Source organism: Amblyraja radiata, chromosome 11 (assembly GCF_010909765.2).
Source record: "Amblyraja radiata isolate CabotCenter1 chromosome 11, sAmbRad1.1.pri, whole genome shotgun sequence".
Classification (NCBI taxonomy): Eukaryota; Metazoa; Chordata; class Chondrichthyes; order Rajiformes; family Rajidae; genus Amblyraja; species Amblyraja radiata.
Genome location: NC_045966.1, coordinates 57,111,028 through 57,135,509, shown reverse-complemented (window position 1 = coordinate 57,135,509; position 24,482 = coordinate 57,111,028). Strand labels below are relative to the sequence as shown.

General features: G+C 40.1%; 1 protein-coding gene across 1 annotated transcript in view; it reads left to right on the top strand.

Moving 5' to 3' along the window:
• clint1 (clathrin interactor 1) overlaps positions 1 to 24,482 on the top strand; it is a 163,489-nt gene that overhangs the window by 75,168 nt on the left and 63,839 nt on the right. The window contains exons 2-4 of the mRNA XM_033029978.1: positions 16,516 to 16,620; positions 20,111 to 20,207; positions 22,981 to 23,089. Coding sequence (XP_032885869.1) covers positions 16,516 to 16,620; positions 20,111 to 20,207; positions 22,981 to 23,089 — 311 coding nt within the window. The remainder of the gene's footprint in view (positions 1 to 16,515; positions 16,621 to 20,110; positions 20,208 to 22,980; positions 23,090 to 24,482) is intronic.

Here is a 24,482-nt window from a genome sequence, read left to right as displayed (position 1 = left end):
AAGGCCCTTCTCCCCCGATTGCTCAGATTGGCCGGGCGGCCAGCTCTATGAAGAGTCCTGGTGGTTCCAAAGTTCTTCCATTTAAGAATGACGGAGGTCACTGTGCTCTTCGGGACCTGCAATGCTGCAGAAATTGTTTTATACCATTCCCCAGATCTGTGTCTCGACACAATCCTGTCTCGGAGGTCTACGGACAATCCCTTATCTTCATGGCTTGGTTTTTGCTCTGACATGCACTGACAACTGTGGGACCTTACATAACAGGTGTGTGCCGTTCCAAATCATGTCAAATCAATTTAATTTACCACTGGTGGACTCCAATCAATTTGTAGAAACATCTCAAGGATAACCAATGGAAACAGGATGAACCAAAGCTCAATTTTGAGTGTCATAGCAAAGGGTCTGAATACTTATGTAAATGTGATATTTCAGTCATTTCTTTTTAATTACTTTGCAAAAAATTTTAAACATCTGTTTTCGCTTATTCATTCACGGGTATTGTGTAGATTGATGATAAAAAAAAAGATTTAAATTCATTTTTAAATGCTGTAACGTACCAAAATGTGGAAAAAGTGAAGGGGTCTGAATACTTTCTGAATGCACTGTGTGTGTGTATGCGCGTGTGTGCGAGTGTGTGCATGTGTATATGTGTGTGCGTGTGTGTGTGTTTGTGTGTGTGTATATATGTGTGCGAGTGTGGTGCTGGAACATATGACAATAAAGCGCTCTTGACTCTGTCTTGACTCTTAACAGAAATGTGGTCAAATTATGTGCTCATTTATTAGCCAGTCCATAGAGAGCATAGAACCCCACTTGGCATTTATTAAACCATAACACCAGAGATGCCACAGGAAGAAAGAAATACTGATGTGCAAGGGTGGCAGGCAAAGTTGGAAGGATCCTTTGCTCGGTATCATATTACATAGGAATTGTCTTGATAATGCTTGACCATTCGCTATCATTAACATGCTCCATAGAATACACGTCACTATTTAAATCTTCTACAAAATACAGTAATAAACTGAATATTCTAGAGATGGTTGTATATCTTAAAATGGCTTGTATTAAAGTGTTTATTTTGTCACAAGCAAGCACGGAAATAGCTATCAAAACATGGGGGGGGGGGGAACACAATTATTTGGTGGCTGCATGCACACGCACACACACGCGAGGCTTTGGCCGTGGGCCCTGTGGACGGTATCCTAAGAAGCTGACCTGGTTGGTCCGAACTCCAGCCACAGCAGCTTCGTCTGCCCCGAATCGTGGGCCTTGAATCGGCCCGTTCGCGGGGGCTTTCATCGGCCGGCGGGGGCTTCAACATCGGGAGCCTCGATGCAGCAGTTTGATTTTAAGCCGCGCCGGGCGCTGAAAGGCCCCGCGAACGGGCTGATTCAGCCCTTAGAAAGCGTCTGATAAAGTCCGGATTACAAAACATGGGGAATTGTCCCCCACCTCTCAAAGTATGGGGGGGACGTGCCCCCCCCCCCCTGGATTTCCGCCCATGCTCACAATATCTATTTTTTTGTTCAGTGCTCTGTGGTACTATTCTGCATACATTTGGTCTTGATATCCCTGTCAATAAAGATAGCTGCGATCAGTCTTTTTTTCATTCAAATTGACAAGATTAGAACTTTTTAAAGTCGTCACCTGTTTTGTAGCAATGACCAAGAATTATTTAGATTTACTGATTTTGTTTCCCCCATATAGTTCACTAGCAATGATCCTGTTTATTTTGAATTTCATCAATATGGATGTTGATTGTCGGTTATTTTGACCAGAGATACAACAGAATGGCAATAAAGGTTATTGATCATGTTTCAGCCCACTTTCTGTATACATTTAGCATCTGTCCTGCTTTGTGAAGCTCACGTAACCAAATCCCCATCAAGAAGTCTTAAGGGTCAATCAAGCTAATAATCTTTTTTTTGTTTAAAAGGCAAAATTATCTAGATATAATTGAAATGCTGGAAATGGGAACTTTTGGGTAGGGTGCTAACAATTTCTTTAGAATTAATCTGAGGTGTAAATATTAGTGTTTAAGAAAATAATGCAGTTAAAGTATACAAAAACTAATGATCACTGCTTGACATTTGAAAGAGAGATTCTTGCCATTGAGGTCAGAGGTTAAACCCCCCCCACCGGGGGGGATACAATTCCTAATTTATTGAACTGCTTATACTGGATCATTTGGTACCATGTGGTTCCTCTAGCAATAGTTGCCTTCATTTTTGGCCAGCTTGATTGTGAACTAAAGTCAATCTCTTATGTATGCAAACATACATACTAATTGCAAACAGAAATTAATGTTTTAATTTAGTTTTTGTGATGGGCATGGTTGCCATTTATTACGCATTCCCATTTGACAATTTTCAAATCTCTTGAGAAGGTGCTGATGAGCTGTTGGCTCGAAACGCTGCCAACCTTCTTGTGAAAACATTCTACAGTGCCACAGGAAAGGATTTTACAGATCAGGAAATGAGCCTGATCCAACTTGAGTTTTGAAATGCAAACTCTAGTTTAGGTACTTCAAATTTTCAACTATACGTTAATTATGGATGACACAGAATATATGATGCAAACACAGACCATTCTATTCCTGTGCTTTTTGATTCTATTCCTTTGCTGCTTTTGAGTTTCATCCCTCCTCATCGTCTCATCATAATCCTCTTCCTCGATGCATGCCCAGGTTCATCTTAAGTGCATCACCTCAGAGATCTTCGGTTTTCTCCCACACTCCAAAGACGTATTGGTTTGTAGGTTGATTGACTTGGTATAAATGTAAATTGTCCCAAGTGAGTATAGAAAAGTGTTAATGTGCTGGGATCGCTGGTCGGTGCGGACTTGATGGGCCGAAGGGCCTGTTTCCGCACTGTATCTCTGACCTAAACTAAACTAAATCAATATGACAAAATGCCCAGGTTTCATGTTCACAGAAAAGGACGGAAACAATCCAGTTAATTTAAAGCCCAATCATTCTCCACTCCATTGTACCAATTTAACAGGAGATGTTATTAACAGGGTTGTCAAGCTGTACCACCCACTGTTCACGGATGCTCATTTTGGCATTTGCCAGAATGAAGCTACTCCAGACCTGTGGTCCCTTTAAGAACTATGAAACGAATAAGAATTTAAGGACCAAAAAGGTGAATTCCAGAGATGAGATGGAGAGTACTGCTCTTGCCATCAAAGCAGCTTTGACTGAGTGTGGCACCAAAGTGCCCTAGTAAAACTGGTCAGTGGGACTAGAGAGGAAAATGCTCATGTTTGGAAGCATTTCCTGTAAAAGAGAAGATGGTTGTGATAGTTTCAGATCAATCATCGCACACTCAGACATCACTCCTTGAGTTACTTGTGTTGCCCTAAGCCCAACGATCTTCCGCTGTTTCAACAGTGATCCCCCTTCCATCAAAAGAAGTTTTGATAATTGCACATTATTCAATGTCATTTGTGACTCTTCAGCAAATCTAGCAGTCAAACCTGGATGCATCAGGACCTAGACAACATGGCAGATATGTGGCTAAAAAGTGGCAGATAAGTGGTTAAAAAGTCACAAAAGTGCAATGAATGAACATTTCCAATAAGTGTCTAACATCCACCACGAGCATTGCCAACACAGAGATTCTTACCATTAGCATCCTGGGAATTGCCATTGAACAACCCCATAAAAATGCTCAAAGAGTAGGTTAGAAGCTGGGCCTCCTGAGGCAGATGACTTGCTTCCTAACATCTAAACAAACATTCATTCCACCATCAGAACACAGTAGCTGCAACATGCACCGTTTACAAAATGCACTTGTTATTTGTCCAGCATACACCATGGAAATCTATAATATCCTTCTTGGTGGTGGACATGGGCAGCAGGGACAGGGAACACCATTAGCTGTAGGTTTCCTTCAAGTTTACAGACTATTTTGACTTCAAAATATGTCACTGATTCCTTGCTGCCACTGGGTCTAAATCCTGGATCATATTATCCATCAGCATGGTGGGAGTACATTCACCAAAAGAACCGAAGAATTTCAAGAAGGAGGGTGGCCACCTCTTCCCAAGGGAAATGCCGATGAGCAATAAATGAACTCTCCAGCAATTCTCAAATTGTGAAAAATGAAATAAGAAATTGAAAGCTCTAAATAAAAAATAGCCTCCCAGTGTTTGGCAAGTGATTATGCTTTATAGAGTCATAGAATCTTACAGTGTGGAAACCGGCCCTTCAGCCCAACTTTCCCACACTAACCAACATGTCCCATCTACACCAAACCCACTATTGCGTTTGGTACGATAGTACTTTTAACCGCCAACCCCTACCGAAAGATAGTACAGGTGCACAACCTTTTATCCGAAGATCCAAATAACGAAAACCTCCGAATAGCGGCCATTTTTTCGGTCCTTGAAGAAAGGTCCTTGAAAACGTTCACCGAGGGCGGCCCGCAGAGGTGACAGCGGAACCTCCGGTCGGTCCTCGAAGAAAGGGGAACTAAATCCCCATTCATAAAAGAGAAGTTGAGGGTATATTGTGCGGGAGGGTTAATAATTGACAATATGCTGCTGCCTGCCCGCTGAGTTAAAAAGTTCCCACGGTAGACTCACGAAACACAGTGTTTCGTGAGTCTTGCGTGGGAACTTTTTAACTCAGCGGGCAGGCAGCAGCAGATTGTCGCTCGCTTCAGTTTCACCCCACCTACACCCCTCTGCTTCCCGGCCATGTGTGTGACCCCTTCCCTCCCCTCTCCAGCTCCCCGCCCATTGCACCGGCGCGGGGGCTTTGCACTGTCTTCACGTCGGTGATTGCAGCAGGACAGTGCCAGTCACCGGAGACGTCAGGACCAACGGGACACCGACCCCCAGGCCGACTGCAAGCACGGAGAACCCAGAGACCCACAGCCAACAGCAGCCCAGCCCAGCCCCGCTCCAACTACAGAGGAACCTGGGTTGCGGATGACGGGGCGCAGCTCGGGGCATCGTAGGGGCCCATCGGGGAGCGGGTTCCTGTTGGTCCTGACGTCTCCGGCCACCTGCCATCCTCCGGGAGCTGTACCGCCCTTGCAGGAGAGTGGGGTTGTTTGCAGTTGCAGAGGGAGGGGGCAAGGGCGGTACAGTTCCCAGTCTCAGCTCCAGTCCAGGGGGGTGGCCGGAGACGTCAGGACCAACGGGACACCGACCCCCAGGCCCACTGCGAGCACGGAGATCCCAGAGACCCACAGCCAGCAGCAACTCCAGCCCAGCCCCGCTCCAACTCCAGAGGAACACGTAGGGGCAGAAGCTGATGGTGTGCAAGGTACGTCTTGTTCTTGGGGTGGCGGATGAGGGGGCGCAGCTCGGGCTGTGGGCAAACTGCCACTTGTCGCCGTAGCGGCCCATTAGGGAGCGGATTCCTCTGAAGTTGGAGGGGGAGGGGGTTATTGTGCTGTTTGATCGCCCCCTGCTATCCCAGGGACAGGGAGACACAGCGGCTTTTTAGACTGGTGGGCAATCACTTCCAAAGTTCTGCCCACACAGTCAGTACACCTCTCCTACACTGCATTTCATACAAACATTTATTCTGCAAGAAAAAACTACATTGAAGACTCAAACTCGCGACCGAGTTTACTGCCGCGATCAAGGCGCAAACTCGCGACCTTGCGGATATGAGCCGAGCACTCTACCACTGAGCCAGCCATTAAAATCTACGCTAAAAAATTTCCATTCCGAAGACCGACAAATTCTGAATTACGAAAAGTGTCTGGTCCCAAGGCTTTCGGATAAAAGGTTGTGCACCTGTACCGCTATAAGCTCGTCAGGAGAATTTGGAGGGGTTTAACAGTTGCTTGAAAGTGATGTTACAGGTATATTGGGTAGACAAGAAGGCTTTTGGTACATTGGCCTTCATCAGTCAGGAATGGAGTATAGAAGTTGGGATGCTATGTAACAGTTGTACAAGATGTTGGTGAGACGGTATTTGGATTATCATGTTCAGTTTTGGTCAGCCTGCTGTAGGAAGGATGCTGTTTAGCTGAGTTGTATAAAATTGTGAGAATAGATAGGGTGATTGCACAATCTTTTGTTCAAGGGTAGGGAAATGAAGAACCAAAGGACATGGGTATATGATGAGAGGGGCAGATTTAATAGCAACATGAGCAGTAACTTTTTCACACGTAGTGGTGGTGGTATATGGAATTAGTTGCCAGAGTGTGTAGTTGAAATGTGCCATAACAACATTTTAAAGACATTTGACAGGATACATGAATATGGGCCAAATGCAGGTATAATGGAACAATTTCTGGCACATCGTGGCAATCCTGGATGAGTTAGGCAGAAGGTGTTTATGATTCTGACTATGGCTCAATAACATTTCACTACCTGCGGTTTTCTCATCACTAAAATGATCCAGATTAAGTGTCTCGACCTCAAACGTTGACCCCAATTCCCCCATAAGATACTGCCTGACTTGCTAATTCCACCAGCAGTTTGTTTTTTACTCCAGATTCCTCCATTTTTTTGGTCCCGTGTTATAAAATGATGCGTTGGATGCTGCTGCATGCGTAGCATGAGTTTTCAATGATCCCTCCATCCTCTTGCTCACACTCCACAATTTATTTATTTTTGACCTGCCTTGATCTGTATCGGCAGTGATTGTGATCAGTGGTGCAGTTATCAACATGCTTGTCGCGAGAGGGTCAGAGTTGAGGATGAGTAAACATTTCAACTAGTTGTCTTTTCTTGGCTTATGCATTGAAAAGCTGTGGACCTACTTCAGTCCAAAAATATGGTGTTTCAGTTTGCTCCTCTCTTTGACACAGGTTCAGAATCACCAGCAAACCTACCCATGCTCGTTCGTATAAGAGCTACGGGGATCAGTTGTGATTGTACAACCGTATTGGTAACATTGCCCTTTCTCTAGCTCAAACTCGGGATTGAATTTGACATTTTCTAATCGATTTAGTTTGTTTAAATATTAAATTCATCAGCTGTTTTTCAAGCTTGCATTTTTAAAATGTTTTTATGTAGTAAATATTTAAGGAATTAAATCTGTTGTCCATACATAGACTGGCTACTAACTACAGACCACTAGTTTTACAACTTATCTGCCCTCTGAAGTAGCAATGCAAATCATTCTACGAGCGTAACCAAGGATGGGCATTAGTTTCTAAGCTTGCCATCAATGATAATGTCTGTGAGTACATAAATAGTTCCATTAGCACACATATGCTTCATTTCCTCGTCCTTTTCTTCCACACCGAATAAAACAAAACTTAATTTTACTGTAGTTGGTTAAAACATCAAAAACATTGAAGTTAGAGATTAAATTATTTTCTACCTGCAGATTTAATAAATATTAAGAAGCCTTGAGCAGGGTTACTAAAAAACAAATGACATTGGCTTTTTGCCAAGTAATAGATAGTATGCACATACTGTCAGACTTTTGCGTTTCACAGCTGCCTGATTTTGTGGGTAAAAAACAAATCAAACAGCTCTTCCCAGCCTCCAGAACTGTCCACCACTATCAAATTTGTATCAACCGCAGGAAGTCTTTCCATTCAGTCATAATTTTTTCCTCTTGCATCTGGAAGTGGGAAATTCTTTGCACAAGACCTCAGAGATCCAGGGCAAGAAATGTGAGCCATGAAAAATATGGGAATGGAGAAACACAACTACTGGCCATCTTTCCCAAAGAAGTTCTTTTTGATTTTGAATCACTAAGCTCCATTTGTAGATTTTTGTTTTGGTTTGCTCATTGCAGAATGCAGTGCATGATTTTATAGCAAATGATGTTGTGTGAACTCTGTTCTTAAAATTCACTCTTAGTAAATTTGCTCTCCCTAGAAAATAGCAACTTTTGCTCTTTCTTTGGGATTACATTTTCATAATGGTACAGCGCTTAAATAGATTTAAATTGGTATTTAATTTTCCTGTTGCACCCCATTAACTTTCTTCAAGAGCCACCATATTAATATCCGGAGTAAGAGGGATTTCACAGATCACAGGAAGATAAGAGTAGAACTCATTACACTTCTAAAGTCTTTTTTTAAAGCTGTAGCGATATAACAAAAACCATGCTTGTGAGGAGTGGAAAACAAGGCAAATTTTATGTGGACGTTGCCATACACAAAATCTCACAACTTTGATAAATGCAAATGTTGGTTTCCTACAAATATTAAAGTTCATATAAAAATGAGTTGCAATTAAAGTCTTTGCACAAACATTAGATTTATGCTTTTTATTATTGGCTGGTTTATCCTTTCTGAAATGTTAAGTTTGGAGTGTTGGCAAGTGTTACAATTAGTCTCCTGGGAATTGAGCCTTAATCAGAATGCCATGATATGGTATCAGCCTTTGAGGTATCAATAATGTCGACTACTGAGGGGGTCTAAAGGACCAGAAATATACCTCTATATTAATGTGACGTATCCTTTTGACACCAATATTTTCAACGTGCAATATATTGGTTACACCCAATGAAATCTTGCAGAAAACATTCAATCGTAAGAGATAAAAGGATTCTGTGAATAATGTTTTTTCTCAGATGTCCATTCAAAATATAGAAACGACGTGTAGACAGACACATGTAGATTGTGTCTAAGGACAGTATGTAATATTAGGATAAAGTAGACCTGGTTATAAAAATATAATTGGTCAGGGGATAGTTTGTAGTATGTCACGGTGCCAAATTAAAATGTCTACAATTTTTTTTACGCCTTGTTATAGTTAACTTATTGTATATGCATACTATGTCTAATATCAACAGATGAAACTAATATCCAGAGTAAGGTTACTTGTTTGCAAATATTTGGAGATTATTATTAAACATCTCGTCATGTTACTTTTCACGTCTTTTTCACACAAAGGAAGGTGGGTGTATGGAACAAGCTGCCAGAGGAGGTTGTTGAGGCTGTGACTATCCCAACATTTAAGAAGCAGTTAGACAGGTACATGGTTAGGACAGGTTTGGAGGGATATGGACCAAATACTGGCAGGTGGGACTAGTGTAGCTGGGACATGTTGGTCGCTGTGGGTAAGTTGGGCCGAAGGGTCTAATTCCACACTGTATCACTCTATGATACAGTGATACAGATTCTGGAGTAGTTCCTGAGGATTGGCGGGTAGCAAACGTAACCCCACTTTTTAAGAAGGGAGGGAGAGAGAAAACGGGGAATTACAGACCAGTTAGTCTAACATCGGTAGTGGGGAAACTGCTAGAGTCAGTTATTAAAGATGGGATAGCAGCACATTTGGAAAGTGGTGAAATCATTGGACAAAGTCAGCATGGATTTACGAAAGGTAAATCATGTCTGACGAATCTTATAGAATTTTTCGAGGATGTAACTAGTAGCGTGGATAGAGGAGAACCAGTGGATGTGGTGTATCTGGCTTTCGACAAGGTCCCACATAAGAGATTAGTATACAAACTTAAAGCACACGGCATTGGGGGTTCAGTATTGATGTGGATAGAGAACTGGCTGGTAAACAGGAAGCAAAGAGTAGGAGTAAACGGGTCCTTTTCACAATGGCGGGCAGTGACTAGTGGGGTACCGCAAGGCTCAGTGCTGGGACCCCAGCTATTTACAATATATATTAATGATCTGGATGAGGGAATTGAAGGCAATATCTCCAAGTTTGCGGATGACACTAAGCTGGGGGGCAGTGTTAGCTGTGAGGAGGATGCTAGGAGACTGCAAGGTGACTTGGATAGGCTGGGTGAGTGGGCAAATGTTTGGCAGATGCAGTATAATGTGGATAAATGTGAGGTTATCCATTTTGGTGGCAAAAACAGGAAAGCAGACTATTATCTAAATGGTGGCCGATTAGGAAAAGGGGAGATGCAGCGAGACCTGGGTGTCATGGTATACCAGTCATTGAAAGTAGGCATGCAGGTGCAGCAGGCAGTGAAGAAAGCGAATGGTATGTTAGCTTTCATAGCAAAATGATTTGAGTATAGGAGCAGGGAGGTTCTACTGCAGTTGTACAAGGTCTTGGTGAGACCACACCTGGAGTATTGCATAAAGTTTTGGTCTCCAAATCTGAGGAAGGACATTATTGCCATAGAGGGAGTGCAGAGAAGGTTCACCAGACTGATTCCTGGGATGTCAGGACTGTCTTATGAAGAAAGACTGGATAGACTTGGTTTATACTCTCTAGAATTTAGGAGATTGAGAGGGGATCTGATAGAAACTTACAAAATTCTTAAGGGGTTGGACAGGCTAGATGCAGGAAGATTGTTCCCGATGTTGGGGAAGTCCAGGACAAGGGGTCACAGCTTAAGGATAAGGGGGAAATCCTTTAAAACCGAGATGAGAAAAACTTTTTTCACACAGAGAGTGGTGAATCTCTGGAACTCTCTGCCACAGAGGGTAGTTGAGGCCAGTTCATTGGCTATATTTAAGAGGGAGTTAGATGTGGCCCTTGTAGCTAAGGGGATCAGAGGGTATGGAGAGAAGGCAGGTACGGGATACTGAGTTGGATGATCAGCCATGATCATATTGAATGGCGGTGCAGGCTCGAAGGGCCGAATGGCCTACTCCTGCACCTAATTTCTATGTTTCTATGACTGTGATCTTTAATTATTTGATGTGTTCAAACACATAATCCTATTATGTTCATTCAAAGAAGGCATCAATCATGTGGTATAATATCTTTAAGTTACCTGTATTGCATGTTAAATTTGTGTAATAGTGTTTTTAATTGTTTTCTCCAGTTTCTGTAGTGGCCATGATTATATGGTAGTGGAAATTGAACTGAAATATTTCTATCAAACCATTGTTACACTTGGGACAGTGCTCTTAGGCCAAAATAAACATATCAACGACTCTTTAAAGTCACACTTAGAGCATTGAAATATTGACCCTGTCTTGGGATTATCTTGCTCATAATCGTTACATCTTGGAAAATCTAATTCATTCTCGAGAGGCTGAGGAGAGGCTTATTAAGCATAAATCTGGCATTAGCAGTATGTTTATTAACCAAGAAGCATCAAACTCAAATGTGCCACATTTTGAAATATAAATTGGCCTGATCTGCCACTTGGACCGTCATTGAAAATAAATTTTCTGAAGAAGGGTTTCGGCCCGAAACGTTGCCTATTTCCTTCGCTCCATAGATGCTGCTGCACCCGCTGAGTTTCTCCCGCATTTTTGTGTACCTTTGAAAAGAAATTGGCCAGTGAGCTAGGGTCATAACGCAGCAAGAATTTTTCCTAGTATTAATAAGGATCTATGTTTTCAAAATTTTATCCATAGGAAGGTTTCTATTTTTCAAATAAAACTGAAAATGTTGGCAATAAATCAGCAGGTCAGGCAGGATCGGTGGAAAGATTTTTTGACTGGTGAATAGCTACTGTTGTTCCTGGCAAGGACATGCTAGGTGACTCAGGCTGGTCAGTTTTGTATCCGTAGTAGGGAAATTATAGGAGAAAAGAGAAGAAACAGGAATCATGTATGCTTGGGATGCCGTGGAATGATTAGGGATAGTCCCCTTGGCTTTGTGCAGGGCAATCCTGCCTCTAAGTTATTTTTGCGGCTGTAACTAAGGGGATTGATGAAGGCGATGTGATAGATGTTGTCTATGTAGACTTTAATAAAGCACTTGGCAAGGTCTTGCATGGTAGGCTGGTCCAAAAGATTACGGTGCACGGGTGCTGGCTAATTGCCTCCTAACACCAAGCCAGTTTTAGATCAGAGAGTTGTATTGGGGTGTTTTTTTCTGATTGGAGATCTGTGATGAATGGCGTACCGCAGGGATTGTTGCTGGAACCTTTGTTTGTGATTATATTGCGATGAAAACAGGATTTAGTTCAGTTGGGAGAGTTGGGAGGAACATTGACAGATGGAATTTAATCCTGTTAAGTTTGAGGTGATGCATTTTTTATGAAGTTTAATGGTGTTAGGATATGTGCAGTAAATGGAAGGGCGCAAAGGAATATTGATGAACAGAGACTTGGGGCCAACTGCATAGTTCACACAAGTTGCCGGGGATTTGCAGAAGGAATATGGCATGCTTTCCATCCTGGATTGCGACATAATGTTGCAACTTTACAAAAATACTGCCATGCCATGCATGCAGGCAGAAGATAGGACTGTTCTGTGACTTCGTCGGCGCCAAAACATGGCGACACTGTTTAGCCTCTGTGATGTCTGCTAAATGATATTACTGGGTTGTATGCAAAATAAAGCATTACACAGTGCCTAGGTTCATGTGACTAAGTATGATTGCATCATTTGCAGTATGATGCGTAATTCTGGAAGGATGAGATTCCAATGGAGAGAATGCAGAAAAGATTCACCAAGTTCAAGTTCAAGTGAGTTTATTGTCATGTGTCCCTGTATAGGACACTGAAGTTCTTGTTTTGCTTCAGCACACAGAATATAGTAGGCATTTGAATGAATGAATGAATGAATACGTTTATTGTCATTGCACAATACTGTGCAACGAAATTCCATTACATATCCTCCGATTAAAAAAAATACAAACATGACAACCATTAACACATATGTACACTTATTAGTAAATAATAAATAGGTATTTTAAAGAATTTAAAAGAATTTAAAAGAATTTGGCGGCATTTCTTAGAATTACATTTTGCTTCCCCAGCGTTCTCTGTTGGAATTTAGCTCTTTTATCGCACATGGGTAGAAACTATTTTTTAGTCCTGAATCGCCTCCCAGAGGGTAGCAGAGTAAAAAGGTGGTTGGCAGGGTGGGATGTGTCCTGCTTGATATTTGTGGCCCGGCGCAAGCATCAGGCCCTATATATGTCATCCAAGGAGGGCATTTGGGCGTTTGTAATGATCTGCGCATTTTTTATAATTCCCTGCAGCGCCCTCCTCTCAGCCACAGTACAGCTAGCAAACCACACCAGGATTCCATAGGAGAAGATACTTTCCACGGCTCATCGGAAGAAGGACAGCAGCAGCGGCTGTGAGACGTTTGCTCTCCGCAGAGACCTCAGGAAATACAGCCGCTGATGTGACTTCTTCACGAGAGTGACGGTGTTCATTTGCCATTTGAGGTCCTGGGAGATGTTTATTCCTAGGAACTTAAAGCCAGTGACTCTCTCCATCATGTCTCCTTTGATGTATAAGGGAGCAGGTTCCTCTCTCCTCTTCCTCCTGAAGTCAACGACCAGCTCTTTTGTCTTTGATGGGTTGAGTACCAGGTTGTTTTTGGTACACCAGACAGTCAGTTTTTGGACTTCATCCCTGTAGGCAGACTCGTCGTTGTTGTTTATCAGTCCCACCACAGTCGTGTCGTCTGCAAACTTGATGATCCTGTTTGTACTGTGTGTTGGTATACAGTCATAAGTGTATATTGTATACAAGATGGGACTCGGCACACAACCTTGTGGCGCTCCTGTGCTGAGCGTCAGGACTGGGGAGTAATTGGACCCCATCCTGACAGTCTGTGGGCGATCTGTTAAAAAATCCTTAATCCATCCGCATGTGTTTGCATTAACACCCAGATCAGACAGTTTGTCCACCATTCTGCTGGGGATGATAGTATTAAATGCAGAACTAAAATCTACAAATAACATCCTCACATATGAGCCAGGACGCTCCAGATGTGTCAGTGCAGAATGTAGAGCTATGTTGATGGCATCCTCCGTTGACCTATTAGCTCTATATGCAAACTGATGCTGATCCAGGGTGGATGGGAGTGAGGACTTAATGTGGGCCAGGACCAGCCGTTCAAAACACTTCATCACCGTTGAAGTGAGAGCAACAGGTCTATAGTCATTCAAGCTGGTAATGGCTGTTTTTTTGGGTACAGGCACGATGGTAGCAGTCTTAAAGCATTTAGGGACAGTGCACGTTGACAGAGAGAGGTTGAAGATGTCGCTGAAAACCTCCGCTAACTGGTCTGCACAGTCCCGCAATACTCTCCCTAGGATGCCATCTGGGCCAGCAGCCTTCCTGGGGTTGACCCTGCGGAGTGTTCTTCTGACGTCCTCCGTACTCACAGTGAGTGGCACAGTGAATGCCAGGTCGTCAGTGCTGGGTGCGGCTGCAGGTGCAGGCTCCGCCTCATTCAGCTCAAAACGGGCGAAAAAATGGTTGAGCTCCTCAGCTAGCGAGTTGTTACTGCTGCAGATGATCGGCCCCCCCTTGCCCTTGTAGTTTGTGAGTTGCTGAATGCCCTGCCAGACACGCCGAGGGTCCCTCTCGTTAAAATACCCCTCTAACCTTCCATAGGCTGTCTTTGCCTCTTTAATGGCTCTCTTTAGTTTAGATCTGGCAGTGCTGTACAATTCATCACTGCCAGATCTAAAGGCTGATACAAAACAGATAAGTGTGTCCATATACCATGATATAAATATATACACACATGAATAAATAAACTGATAAAGTGCAAATAACAGAAAATGGGTTATTAATAATCCGAGTTTTGTCCGAGCCAGGTTTAATAGCCTGATGGCTGTGGGGAAGTAGCTATTCCTGAACCTGGTTGTTGCCAAGATGTTGCCCGGAATGAAGGACCAGTTATGGGGTGAGATTGGATAGGCAATTTGTTTTCCTGGAGCAAAGGAACTGAGGAAAGACCTGAGAGAGGTACAAAATATTGAGACACATGGGGTAGATGGTTAAATCTACCATCTTGCCCCACAATAGAGGTATCAAACATGAGGGCATTGGTTTAAAGTGCAGGTGCAGTGTTTTGAAGGGGATCTGAGGGGCAAGGCATGGAAAGATAAAGTCCTAATGTCGGCAAATGGCATTAGTGTCGATGGGAAAAAAAGATTGGCATGTACGTAGTGGGCTGAAGTGCTTGTATCTGCGCTGTTTGATTCAGACTCTAAGCAGTTATATACTTGATAAGCCAATTTATTTTTGGAAAGTACATCCATAAGTGCGACAAATACAATTTGCCTGTCCAGAAAAAAACTGCAGCAGTTTTTATTTGTATTCCCCTTTTAAATTATTTGTTTCTAATCAGTTTTATTGATGGGGTTTGAACTACTGGATTTTTCTGCTCCACTCTGATTCCTTAAAATGGGAAGCTGGAAGGGTGGGGGTGGGGTTGGCCTGACAGGCTGGTAACTTGCATCGTGCACTGCCCCCTGGTGCAAGTTAAATGTCAAGGCTGAGAAAGGTACCAAACTTCAATAACTTATTTATCTAATGAAGGTTGGGTGATGGTTAAATCATTTCCTAGCTTATTGCAGCTATCGAATTTATCAGAAATGCCATATTTATAATTCAGATATTCATATTTGTTAAATGGTTTAAAAGTGAATTGTATATGGAACAGCTTTTTTCCATGAGTAGCTCTACTCATCAACCAAAAGTCTGTAGCCTCCTTTTGCTCTGGTATTTTATTTAATTCTTCACAAGATTAAATTATAATGTTTAATTCTTAATTGTTTACTGTATATCGTGCTGTTACTTGTGAGCAAAGCACCAAGGCAAATTCCTTGCATGCAAATTCCTTGCATGGTTCCTTGAATACTTGGCTAATAACATTTATTCAATTAAAATCAATTGGAGGCGATGCATTCCGTGTTGATAAGAAAAACTATTTAGGTTTGCGAGAACCTGTTTGACAGTACAACCATTTTTTTTGTTAATGGTTTGGTTCAATCGCAGCACATCTGACTGCTAAATAACTGCAAGAAGATTGTTAATGGACAGGGCATTTTAAAATAGTGTATGCTGTTATGATTTGAAGTCGTCAATATATGATGTGTGTTTTCCAGGAAAAGGTAGCCAGTAACCACTGTCATACTTGCACATTACAATAAAGATAACCAAACACACATTTCCTCTGTGATCTAAAAGGGAGTCACGTTTGTAGGTGAAGAAATTGATTGCTCTAATTTAATACTGAATTTGGATGGTTACATTTTGCATGCCGTAGCTCATACAGAAGTCAAAGTAAAAAAAAATAGCAACTGTAGCTCAGCCATTACTGTTGTTGAGAGTACGATTTTTCCAAAGCAGGCTGTGCCACCGGTGAATATGATTTAAAGGTTTAAACAAGCTTGGAAATCCTCATTGTATTTTTGCACAATGGTCTTGATTTAATAAATGTGGGGTATCAGACTGGATCTAAAGTGGTTTTAATTTATTCAGTATCAGGGTATACTTTACTGCTTTTATTGACCTAATGACATGCTATATCTTGTGCTATGTTAACTATTTTCTGTGATGTTATTCTTTTGAACGCATGAATTAGCACACTGAGATTTCCATGTGTTCCTAAATTATTCTACCATTATGTGCAGGAAAGAGTGGTGAACTATAATTACCAGAGGGGCATATTTTTGGAATCCATTTTATCTGAACAGAATTCTCTTTGTAAACGTTAGGCCACATCCAGACCTAATGAATCCTATTGTATTCTGTAGGATTATTCCAAAAGCGGAACAGTAACATTTGATTTAAAACAAGTTAAATGTGTACTGATATGTCCTAAGGGTAGCCTGACACAAAAAATGTTTTCCCCGCCCTATTGAGGTATCTCATTAAAGCTGTCAGTGAGTCATTATTAAGTTTTCATGTGGTTGTGTGTTTTGATGCTAATGTAATGTGTATGACTTGTTTCATTTCAGCACAAATGTGGTTATGAATTATTCAGAGACTGAGTCTAAGGTTCGAGAAGCAACCAATGATGATCCATGGGGACCTTCAGGGCAGCTAATGGCAGAGATCGCCAAGTAAGTACTAATCTTACTGAGCTCTAGGGGTACTGCCAAATATGCTGCTTAAAAATAAAATAAAAATTGTGATTTCAATGTTTTGGTCCTGAAGTTGCATTTCAAAATATGAAATGCACCATGTTCACTTCAAGAGCCAAACACAGTGGACTAGGAATGGTCTGGGGGAAAGCATATGGCAAGAAGAATATTGTATGAAATTGTTTCACAGACATCTCAATGCAGCTCTTTCTGAATGCTATCTTGTTTGTTATTGCATGTTATATTTAATTTCTAATGCTCTGGAGTGGCATAGGACAAGTGACAAGTCTGTCACTTCAATGCAACAAATCTCACATCACTTCCAGTTGTTAACAATACAAATAATGTTCACTTTTAAAGTTAATAACATTTTGCAAATGGTTTTGTTGGATGCTAAAGAATGTTCTATAAAATGTTTCTGTACTAAATTGCAGTGCACATTTTGTTACGGAGTTGCAGGGGCAATCTAATAAGCATTTTCCATAAAATAACTTCAAAGTTAAAGCAGAAAACAAATTACTGTAATCAGCACCATAACTGGCAAACTGTATTGTCGCACAGGTTAACTAACTTGCTATTCTTAAGGCAGAACACCAGCATAATTGTGCACTACTCATTGTCTCAAATTGTTTGTAGCACAACCTACCACAGTGCTACAAGTATTATGCACCTGCAGTGCTCTTTCCAAGTTCACCACGTTTGGATGGGGAAAAAAATCTTAAGTTTGTTTAAAAAAAGTTTTTCCACTATTAAAAGGCTCATAGTAAGAAAATGTTGGCATGTCGATCATTATGCTTAAACATCAGTGATTACCTCTGGTTCGTTTAGTGTAACTGTGATTGTATAACACTGTTCTTTATTCAACTGGTTACATTCTCCACAAGCAGAGTAACACGGGAGAAAGATTAGTGAATTGCAATCAAGGATTTACCTTCGATGACTCAAATTCTAAATTTCAAGAGCAGCCTTCAGGAACTGCAGATGCTGATTTACACCAACAATAGACACAAATGTTGGTGTTAACTCAACGGGTCAGGCATTGTCTCTGGAGAAAATGGATAGGTGATGGGACCCTTCTTCTGACTTATTGTAGTAGAGAGAGTGGGGGGAGAAAACTGGAAGCGAAGAAAGAACAGGACAAATCGGGACCCTTCCACTACTAAAAGTCAGTTAACTAGTTCCACAGTTAACGACAATGTAACCCTCTTGGGCTTGCATTGTCTTTAGCCAACAGTCAGCCTCTCGGGAAACCTGCTTGCCTGAGGTCATCTGTTGCTGGCCCCCGATTTGTCCTGTATTTTTCTTCGCTTCCAGATTTTTCCCTCCACTCTTCCTACTACAATCAGTTTGTAGAAGGGACCTGACCCGAAACTATTCTCTCCAGTGATGCTGCCTGACCCGTTGAGTTACTCCAGCGTTTTAGTTTAGAGATACAGTCCATTAGCCCACTGAGTCCACACCGACCAATAATCACCCATACACTAGTTCAATCCTATGCACTATGGACAATTTACAGACGCCAGTTAATCTACAAACCTGTGCAGGAAACCCGGAGAAAATCCATGCAGTCACAGGGAGAGCATACGAACACCATACAGACAGAACCTATAGTCAGGATCAAACCAGATTCTCTGGCTCTGTAAGGCAACAACACTACCTCTGTGGTCTTCTTTTCTTTTCTTTAGTTGTATCAATTTATTTTAGAGCAGGTGCATTTCAGTCTAGATAGCTGGATTGATTGCAAAGAATGAAAACAGGCCCTTCGACCCATTGAGTCCAGGCTGATCATTAATCACCTGTTCACATTAGTTCCATGTTATTTCACTTTATCATCCACTCCTTTCACAATTGGGGCAATTTACAAAGGCCAATTGGTCCACAAACCTGCACATCTTTGTGAAGCGGGAGGAAACTGGAGCACGTAGCGGAAACCGAAACAGGGAGAACGTGCAAACTCCACACAGACAGCATCCTAAGTCAGGATCGAACCAGTCTCTGGCGCTGTGAGGCTGGGTCATTGCTTGTTGTAGGATTTTCCAACACTTTTTTCAAATTATTCTGTTTAAACCTTTACTCTAATCTATTTAAATATACCATAATTATAAATAGTGTGACTAGGTTGTGTCCATAGGAGAGGGTGCTGGTGCAGGTCAGGCAGCATCTCTGAAAAACTTTTTTTTGTTTCTCGTGCACTTAGAACAGGCTTGTTCTGTGAGGTACAGGTACAAAAACAGGCCATTTGGCATTTGCCTTATCTCAAAATCAGCGCAATGTGTCAATCACAAGTTTTTTTTAAATGTTTACTTTTTCCACACATTCTGTGATAGCAAATTTTATTTTGCATCTAAAATGTTTGGGTAATTGTAATGGCCCTAATACAAGTATTGCCTTTATTGGTTAAAGGCATTTCAATGCTACTATTGAATTCTGGATAATAATAAATATTATATCTGAATATGTTGTTAAATGAATAAAACATAGAGTGCAGAATATAAGTACAGCTAAAGCAAGGACATGGTGATATTGAGCTTGAATTTTGAGATACCATATATTGAGGATGAATTTTTATTTCTATCAGGACTATATAAATGCTGTTATTGGATTCTATATTAAAGATTAGCATGAGCAGAGTCGAGTTTAGAATGGGGGAAACTATTTAGTTCAAAATTATGTTCTCCATTCCAAGCCATTTAAACTCTCAGCCTATTATAAATATCGATATTCAAGAAAATCTAAAATACAAGATTATAAAAGGTTCTCTTTTCATGAGATACATTGAGTTCAATGTTTTCTTTTGTTGCTAAGATTTTCTGTTTTGTGAGAAAATTCTCATTCGAAAAGTGTATATGCTCACATCTACTTAGTGGCATGAATGTGGAATAATTTTCTATCCTATCTCTGCATCTAGAATTAAGATGTGTAAAGTTTTTTGTTATTTGGTGTTTTCATGAAATGGGGAATTACTTGTTTTTAATATAGTTTTCTGGATACTGGGTATTCTTTCTTGTTAGAGCTAGCATGTGTGCCCATGTCTAAATGTATGCAAAACCAATGAAGGACCCAGTTTGTATTTTCTGTTCACCCCGGACCATCTGTTACATATGTAATAACACTAAATATTTGGAATGCTATCTGTCAGATCAGCATTGAAAACTCTTACAAGCCAGCTGCTGTCTGAAGGGGCATTTCTCTCTTTTGTTAATATGCTGACAATAATTTGTGATACTATTTGATTCATAATGCTATTTGTAAGAGGAAATGTGTGCATGCCAAACCCATTCTGCCACCTAGAGCCAACCCTTATTTATTACTACTTCTGTGGAAGCATCCACCCACAGCAATTTCCGTTTCAGAATAAAAATAGCACAAAGTAAACGCCTAAGGTCCCACTCTCACACTGTACATTCTTTTGCATTGTTTTCTTTTTACATGTATTTGGATCTACTAAAGCTGCTTTATCTTATTGTAGGTCTACATTTATGTACGAACAGTTTCCTGAAGTTATGAACATGCTTTGGAATCGTATACTAAAAGACAATAAAAAGAACTGGAGGCGCGTCTATAAGGTGGGGCAACCTAGCATTCCATTTCCATTTCATGGCATTTCCTATAGATGTTTACAAAATTTCTAGGTGCAATGTTTTTCAAAAAAAAACTTTTCGTACATTGCAGAAAACGAAGTGGATTCTAAGCTTCAGTGAAGCTTTCAAAGTCAAAGCAAAAAATAGATTTAGTATTTGCGCTGTCATAACCACCATTAGCGCAGTATGTCTAATTCGTAATACAGTTTTTATTTGTTTGAATTTTAAAAAGAACCGCAGGGCATTTTTTAAATAACCATTACACTTCTGGATGCTATTTCAAAAACCAACCGAAAGAACACACATTTAAAAAGGTATTACATTTCATATAGTATGCTAATTTCTGAATAGAATACTATTAGTCAATTGCATTCTTTTGCTATTTAATGCAATTGTTGCTGTGGTATTTCATAAAATGTCAAATCACCTTCAATCAAAATTTGTTGTATGACACTTATGAAATGGGTAGACTCATGGCAGAGAAAGGAAAACATCTTTATAGCTGACCTTAAATTCTATGGTTTTGGTGGGGGAAGGTGCACCATCCTTTGCATGTGAGCATTTTCTTGTTATTGATGTATGTTTTGAGGAGATCTTTGCAATTTTTATATTAAATCCGTGTCACTGTGAACGCTAATTTATAGAAATACTAATGATTTGTAGTGAGTTCAGCATATCAAACTTTTGTCTTACCACTTGGTTTTAAACTTGTCCGTTGGATTTGGACTTTTCAGTTTCCTTTTTGAAAATAATAACATTATTTTGGAATAAGGCATCTGCATTTAAGCTATATACCTTTTTAAAATATATTGCCTTCCAAGTTTTGGGCAAATCAACTGCTCTTTGGAATTTGTGTCACTGACTGTTACAATTCTTAACATTGCAACAGAGACTTAAATATTAATTAGCTTCAACAATCTGGGATTTATTTTTCATAGAAGAGAAATATATATATTGTTCTTCATTTGCAATATGCTAAAGTGATTTGCTAAATATGCTGGTACATCTTTTCTTGTAAAAAAAGAATTTTAAAACAGGCACATGGATTCAGCCAGTTACATTGTAGAATATTGGCAATATTTTGAAGCTCAGCTGCCTGATTTTTGGTTGCCGTTCAACTAGCTAGGAAAATAATATTTTTGAAGCTTGTATCTAAATATGTAAGAAGTACATTATTACATCAAATCACTTTTTTTGTATTCTTCCCTTGTATGTATGTTTTGGATTTTTTTCAATGATAAAATCTTTAAATCTGTGTCATGAAATAATGTCCACCCCCAACCCCCTGGTGCCCTTTGTTTAATAACATATAAAAATACGGAATTAATATTCCTGTAAGTGTAACAGACAGCTGCAGTAATCCCCAATGTGTTTCACAGCAGAGATTTGATGATAAACAGTCACAGATGGTAATTAATAAGGTTCAAATGCTGCACACCCTTATTTGGTCTGTTGAAGAGAATGTAGCACTTGCAATATTTATCTTCTAATGTGTGAAATCTTTCTTTTTTTCTGCTGATTGGTTAACATGCACTTTAACATGCAAACTGCTGGGTTTTTGAAATTGATCTGTGATACTGTTTGAACCAGGGTTAGCACATTTATTGGCAACTTTTTATAATAACCAAAATTTTCAAATACAGATTTTGGACTAAGCTTTGAAATAAGGTCCCAATTTATATTCTTTCAATTGACTACATTTTATAAAATATTCCAATTAAGGTTGTATCTATCGCCAAAAGAACAACTTTCAAAGCTAGCATTTGAAACCTACTATTGTATATCAACTGAAGCAGCTTGCAGTGACCATTTTAACAGACTGGCATCCAAGAGTGTTGTGTGTGCATTTCCTTAACCTCCTACAGTGTTTATCATTGTGCTGCATTTGACAAGCTGGATTAGTTACAGATTGTAGTATAAGTGTAAAATATTGTTGAAATTATCATATCATGGTGTAGATTTTTTTCCCTAATATCCACTTGTCTCTTCCTTTTGATGTCAGCTGTAATGAAAATTTAGATTGGGAGGAAGTTTTATACCTGAAGAGAAACTCCCTAATGACTAGTTGACTGCTGATCTTGTGCTTCATAATTCAAAAAATAATTTGTTGGTTTATATTATGTGACAGATTTGACACATTGTTTGATGGAGAATTTTGATCTCTTTTGTTTAGAGGATGTCAATTGCATTTATTAAGGGGGAAAGTGCAAAGTGTATATTGTCAGCATTGTCTTGATTTCTCAGATCCTCTTTCAATTGTTAAAGTTTCTAACCAAATATCTTATTGTGTGGAGTGCAATTTCTAAATTTAATCATTAAATATTGTGTACTAATAGTTTACTCTTTAAAATTAAAGTGTAGTGCAGTTATAATTGTACACAACTATAATTGTACGCGATCATTGTATGTTTTGAAGTTAATATAACCGCTGAAATATAGTGTTTTCTATGTACACCAACCAAATGGAAGCCGGGCTGAGGTTTCGTCTTGCTAATTAGTTTATTGTGAACATATCAATATCTCTAATTTTTACTTTTGTGGAAAGCAAGTTTGTTTATGTTCTGTTAATTTGGTAAACTAATATTGCAGCTGTCAGTTTTGATTTGTGCTGGGAATTCCTCCCCCTGACAGACTTTCATGGTATTTTATTAAAGCAGAAAGCAATCATTACAATGTGACAGTCTGCGACTTTGTTCTCAGAAACATAAAATTATTTGCTTTTTTTTCACTCCCCTACTGCCGTCTCCTCCCTTTACAGTCCTTGCTACTTTTGGCTTACCTCATACGGAATGGGTCAGAACGAGTAGTTACCAGTGCCCGAGAACACATTTACGATCTGCGTTCGATGGAAAACTACCACTTCGTAGGTAAGTAAACCTCTGGCGCTAGGGAGCAAAATGAAAAGCTTTGAGCAAATTATATCAGCAAGCAGAGTTGTCAGTCACTTGAGCCAGTAGATCAGCTTCCCTCACTAATTAGAATGTGACTGGTGGCACTATCTGAAGTGCACAGAATCTGAGATTTGGGGGCCCTAGAGTATTAATTAGTGAAGACAAGAACTCGCAGAAAGGACATGGTAATAACAACACAACTAGCACAACATGTGTGCTCAGGTCTTTCTTTAAAAAAAACACAACAGCTATGACTCCCCTGTGATGCTCATAAAGAAATTGCCTTAATTACATAGGAAGGAAAGGTTAGACACCAACACAGACTAATCTGTTTGAAGAAGCAAGAAAATCTGCAAATAATATTTACAATGCAATGGCAATAAGGCTATGTTTTTATTGTTTTGACATTAAAGTTAAAACTAGGAGACTGAAATAAAACTGATATACTTTGTCAGATCTAAATGTACAGCCTAATAATAATCCAGGTGCCATTTTTATGTGGTTAAATTCTGTTGGATCGTCAAAGCTCTGCAATTTCATGTCTAATAGCTATATTTGGGACGAATGCCTTATCAAACAGTGTCATTTATTGCTTACTGTAATTAGCAATGCAGCCTCGTATAGCCAATATTAGAAAGGCATATGTTGCAAATTTTTAATTGGTGTACCACCATGACACTTTAAGTCTGAAATTGAAATCTACACACTTTTTTTTAAACAAAACTTGTTTTAAGGCCCAGCAGATGTAAACTAAATATTTTGAGGCAAGCAATCAAAGAATTACAAATTGACCTAAATTAAGGAAGTGAATTTGTCAGTGTTCATTCTTTCGTATCACTGTTTAATAGTTGTGATTTAAATGTTCCTTTGAAGACATTGGCATAATAGGATTGCATATTTGCCTTGCTTGAATATTGTACGGTCATTGCAAAGTGTGGACTTTCTCAAAAAAAGTATGAGAAGATGGTGGAGAGCTGATGGTTTATGTGGACTTGTTATAAGTCCGCATGGATTTATGAAGGGTAAATCATGTCTTACGAATCTTATAGAATTTTTCGAGGATGTAACTAGTAGAGTGGATAAGGGAGAACCAGTGGATGTGTTATATCCGGACTTTCAGAAGGCTTTCGACAAGGTCCTACATAAGAGATTAGTATACAAACTTAAAGCACACGGTATTGGGGGTTCAATATTGATGTGGATAGAGAACTGGCTGGCAGACAGGAAGCAAAGAGTAGGAGTAAACGGGTCCTTTTCACAATGGCAGGCAGTGATTAGTGGGGTACCGCAAGGCTCAGTTCTGGGACCCCAGCTATTTACGATATATATTAATGATTTGGACGAGGGAATTGAATGCAACATCTCCAAG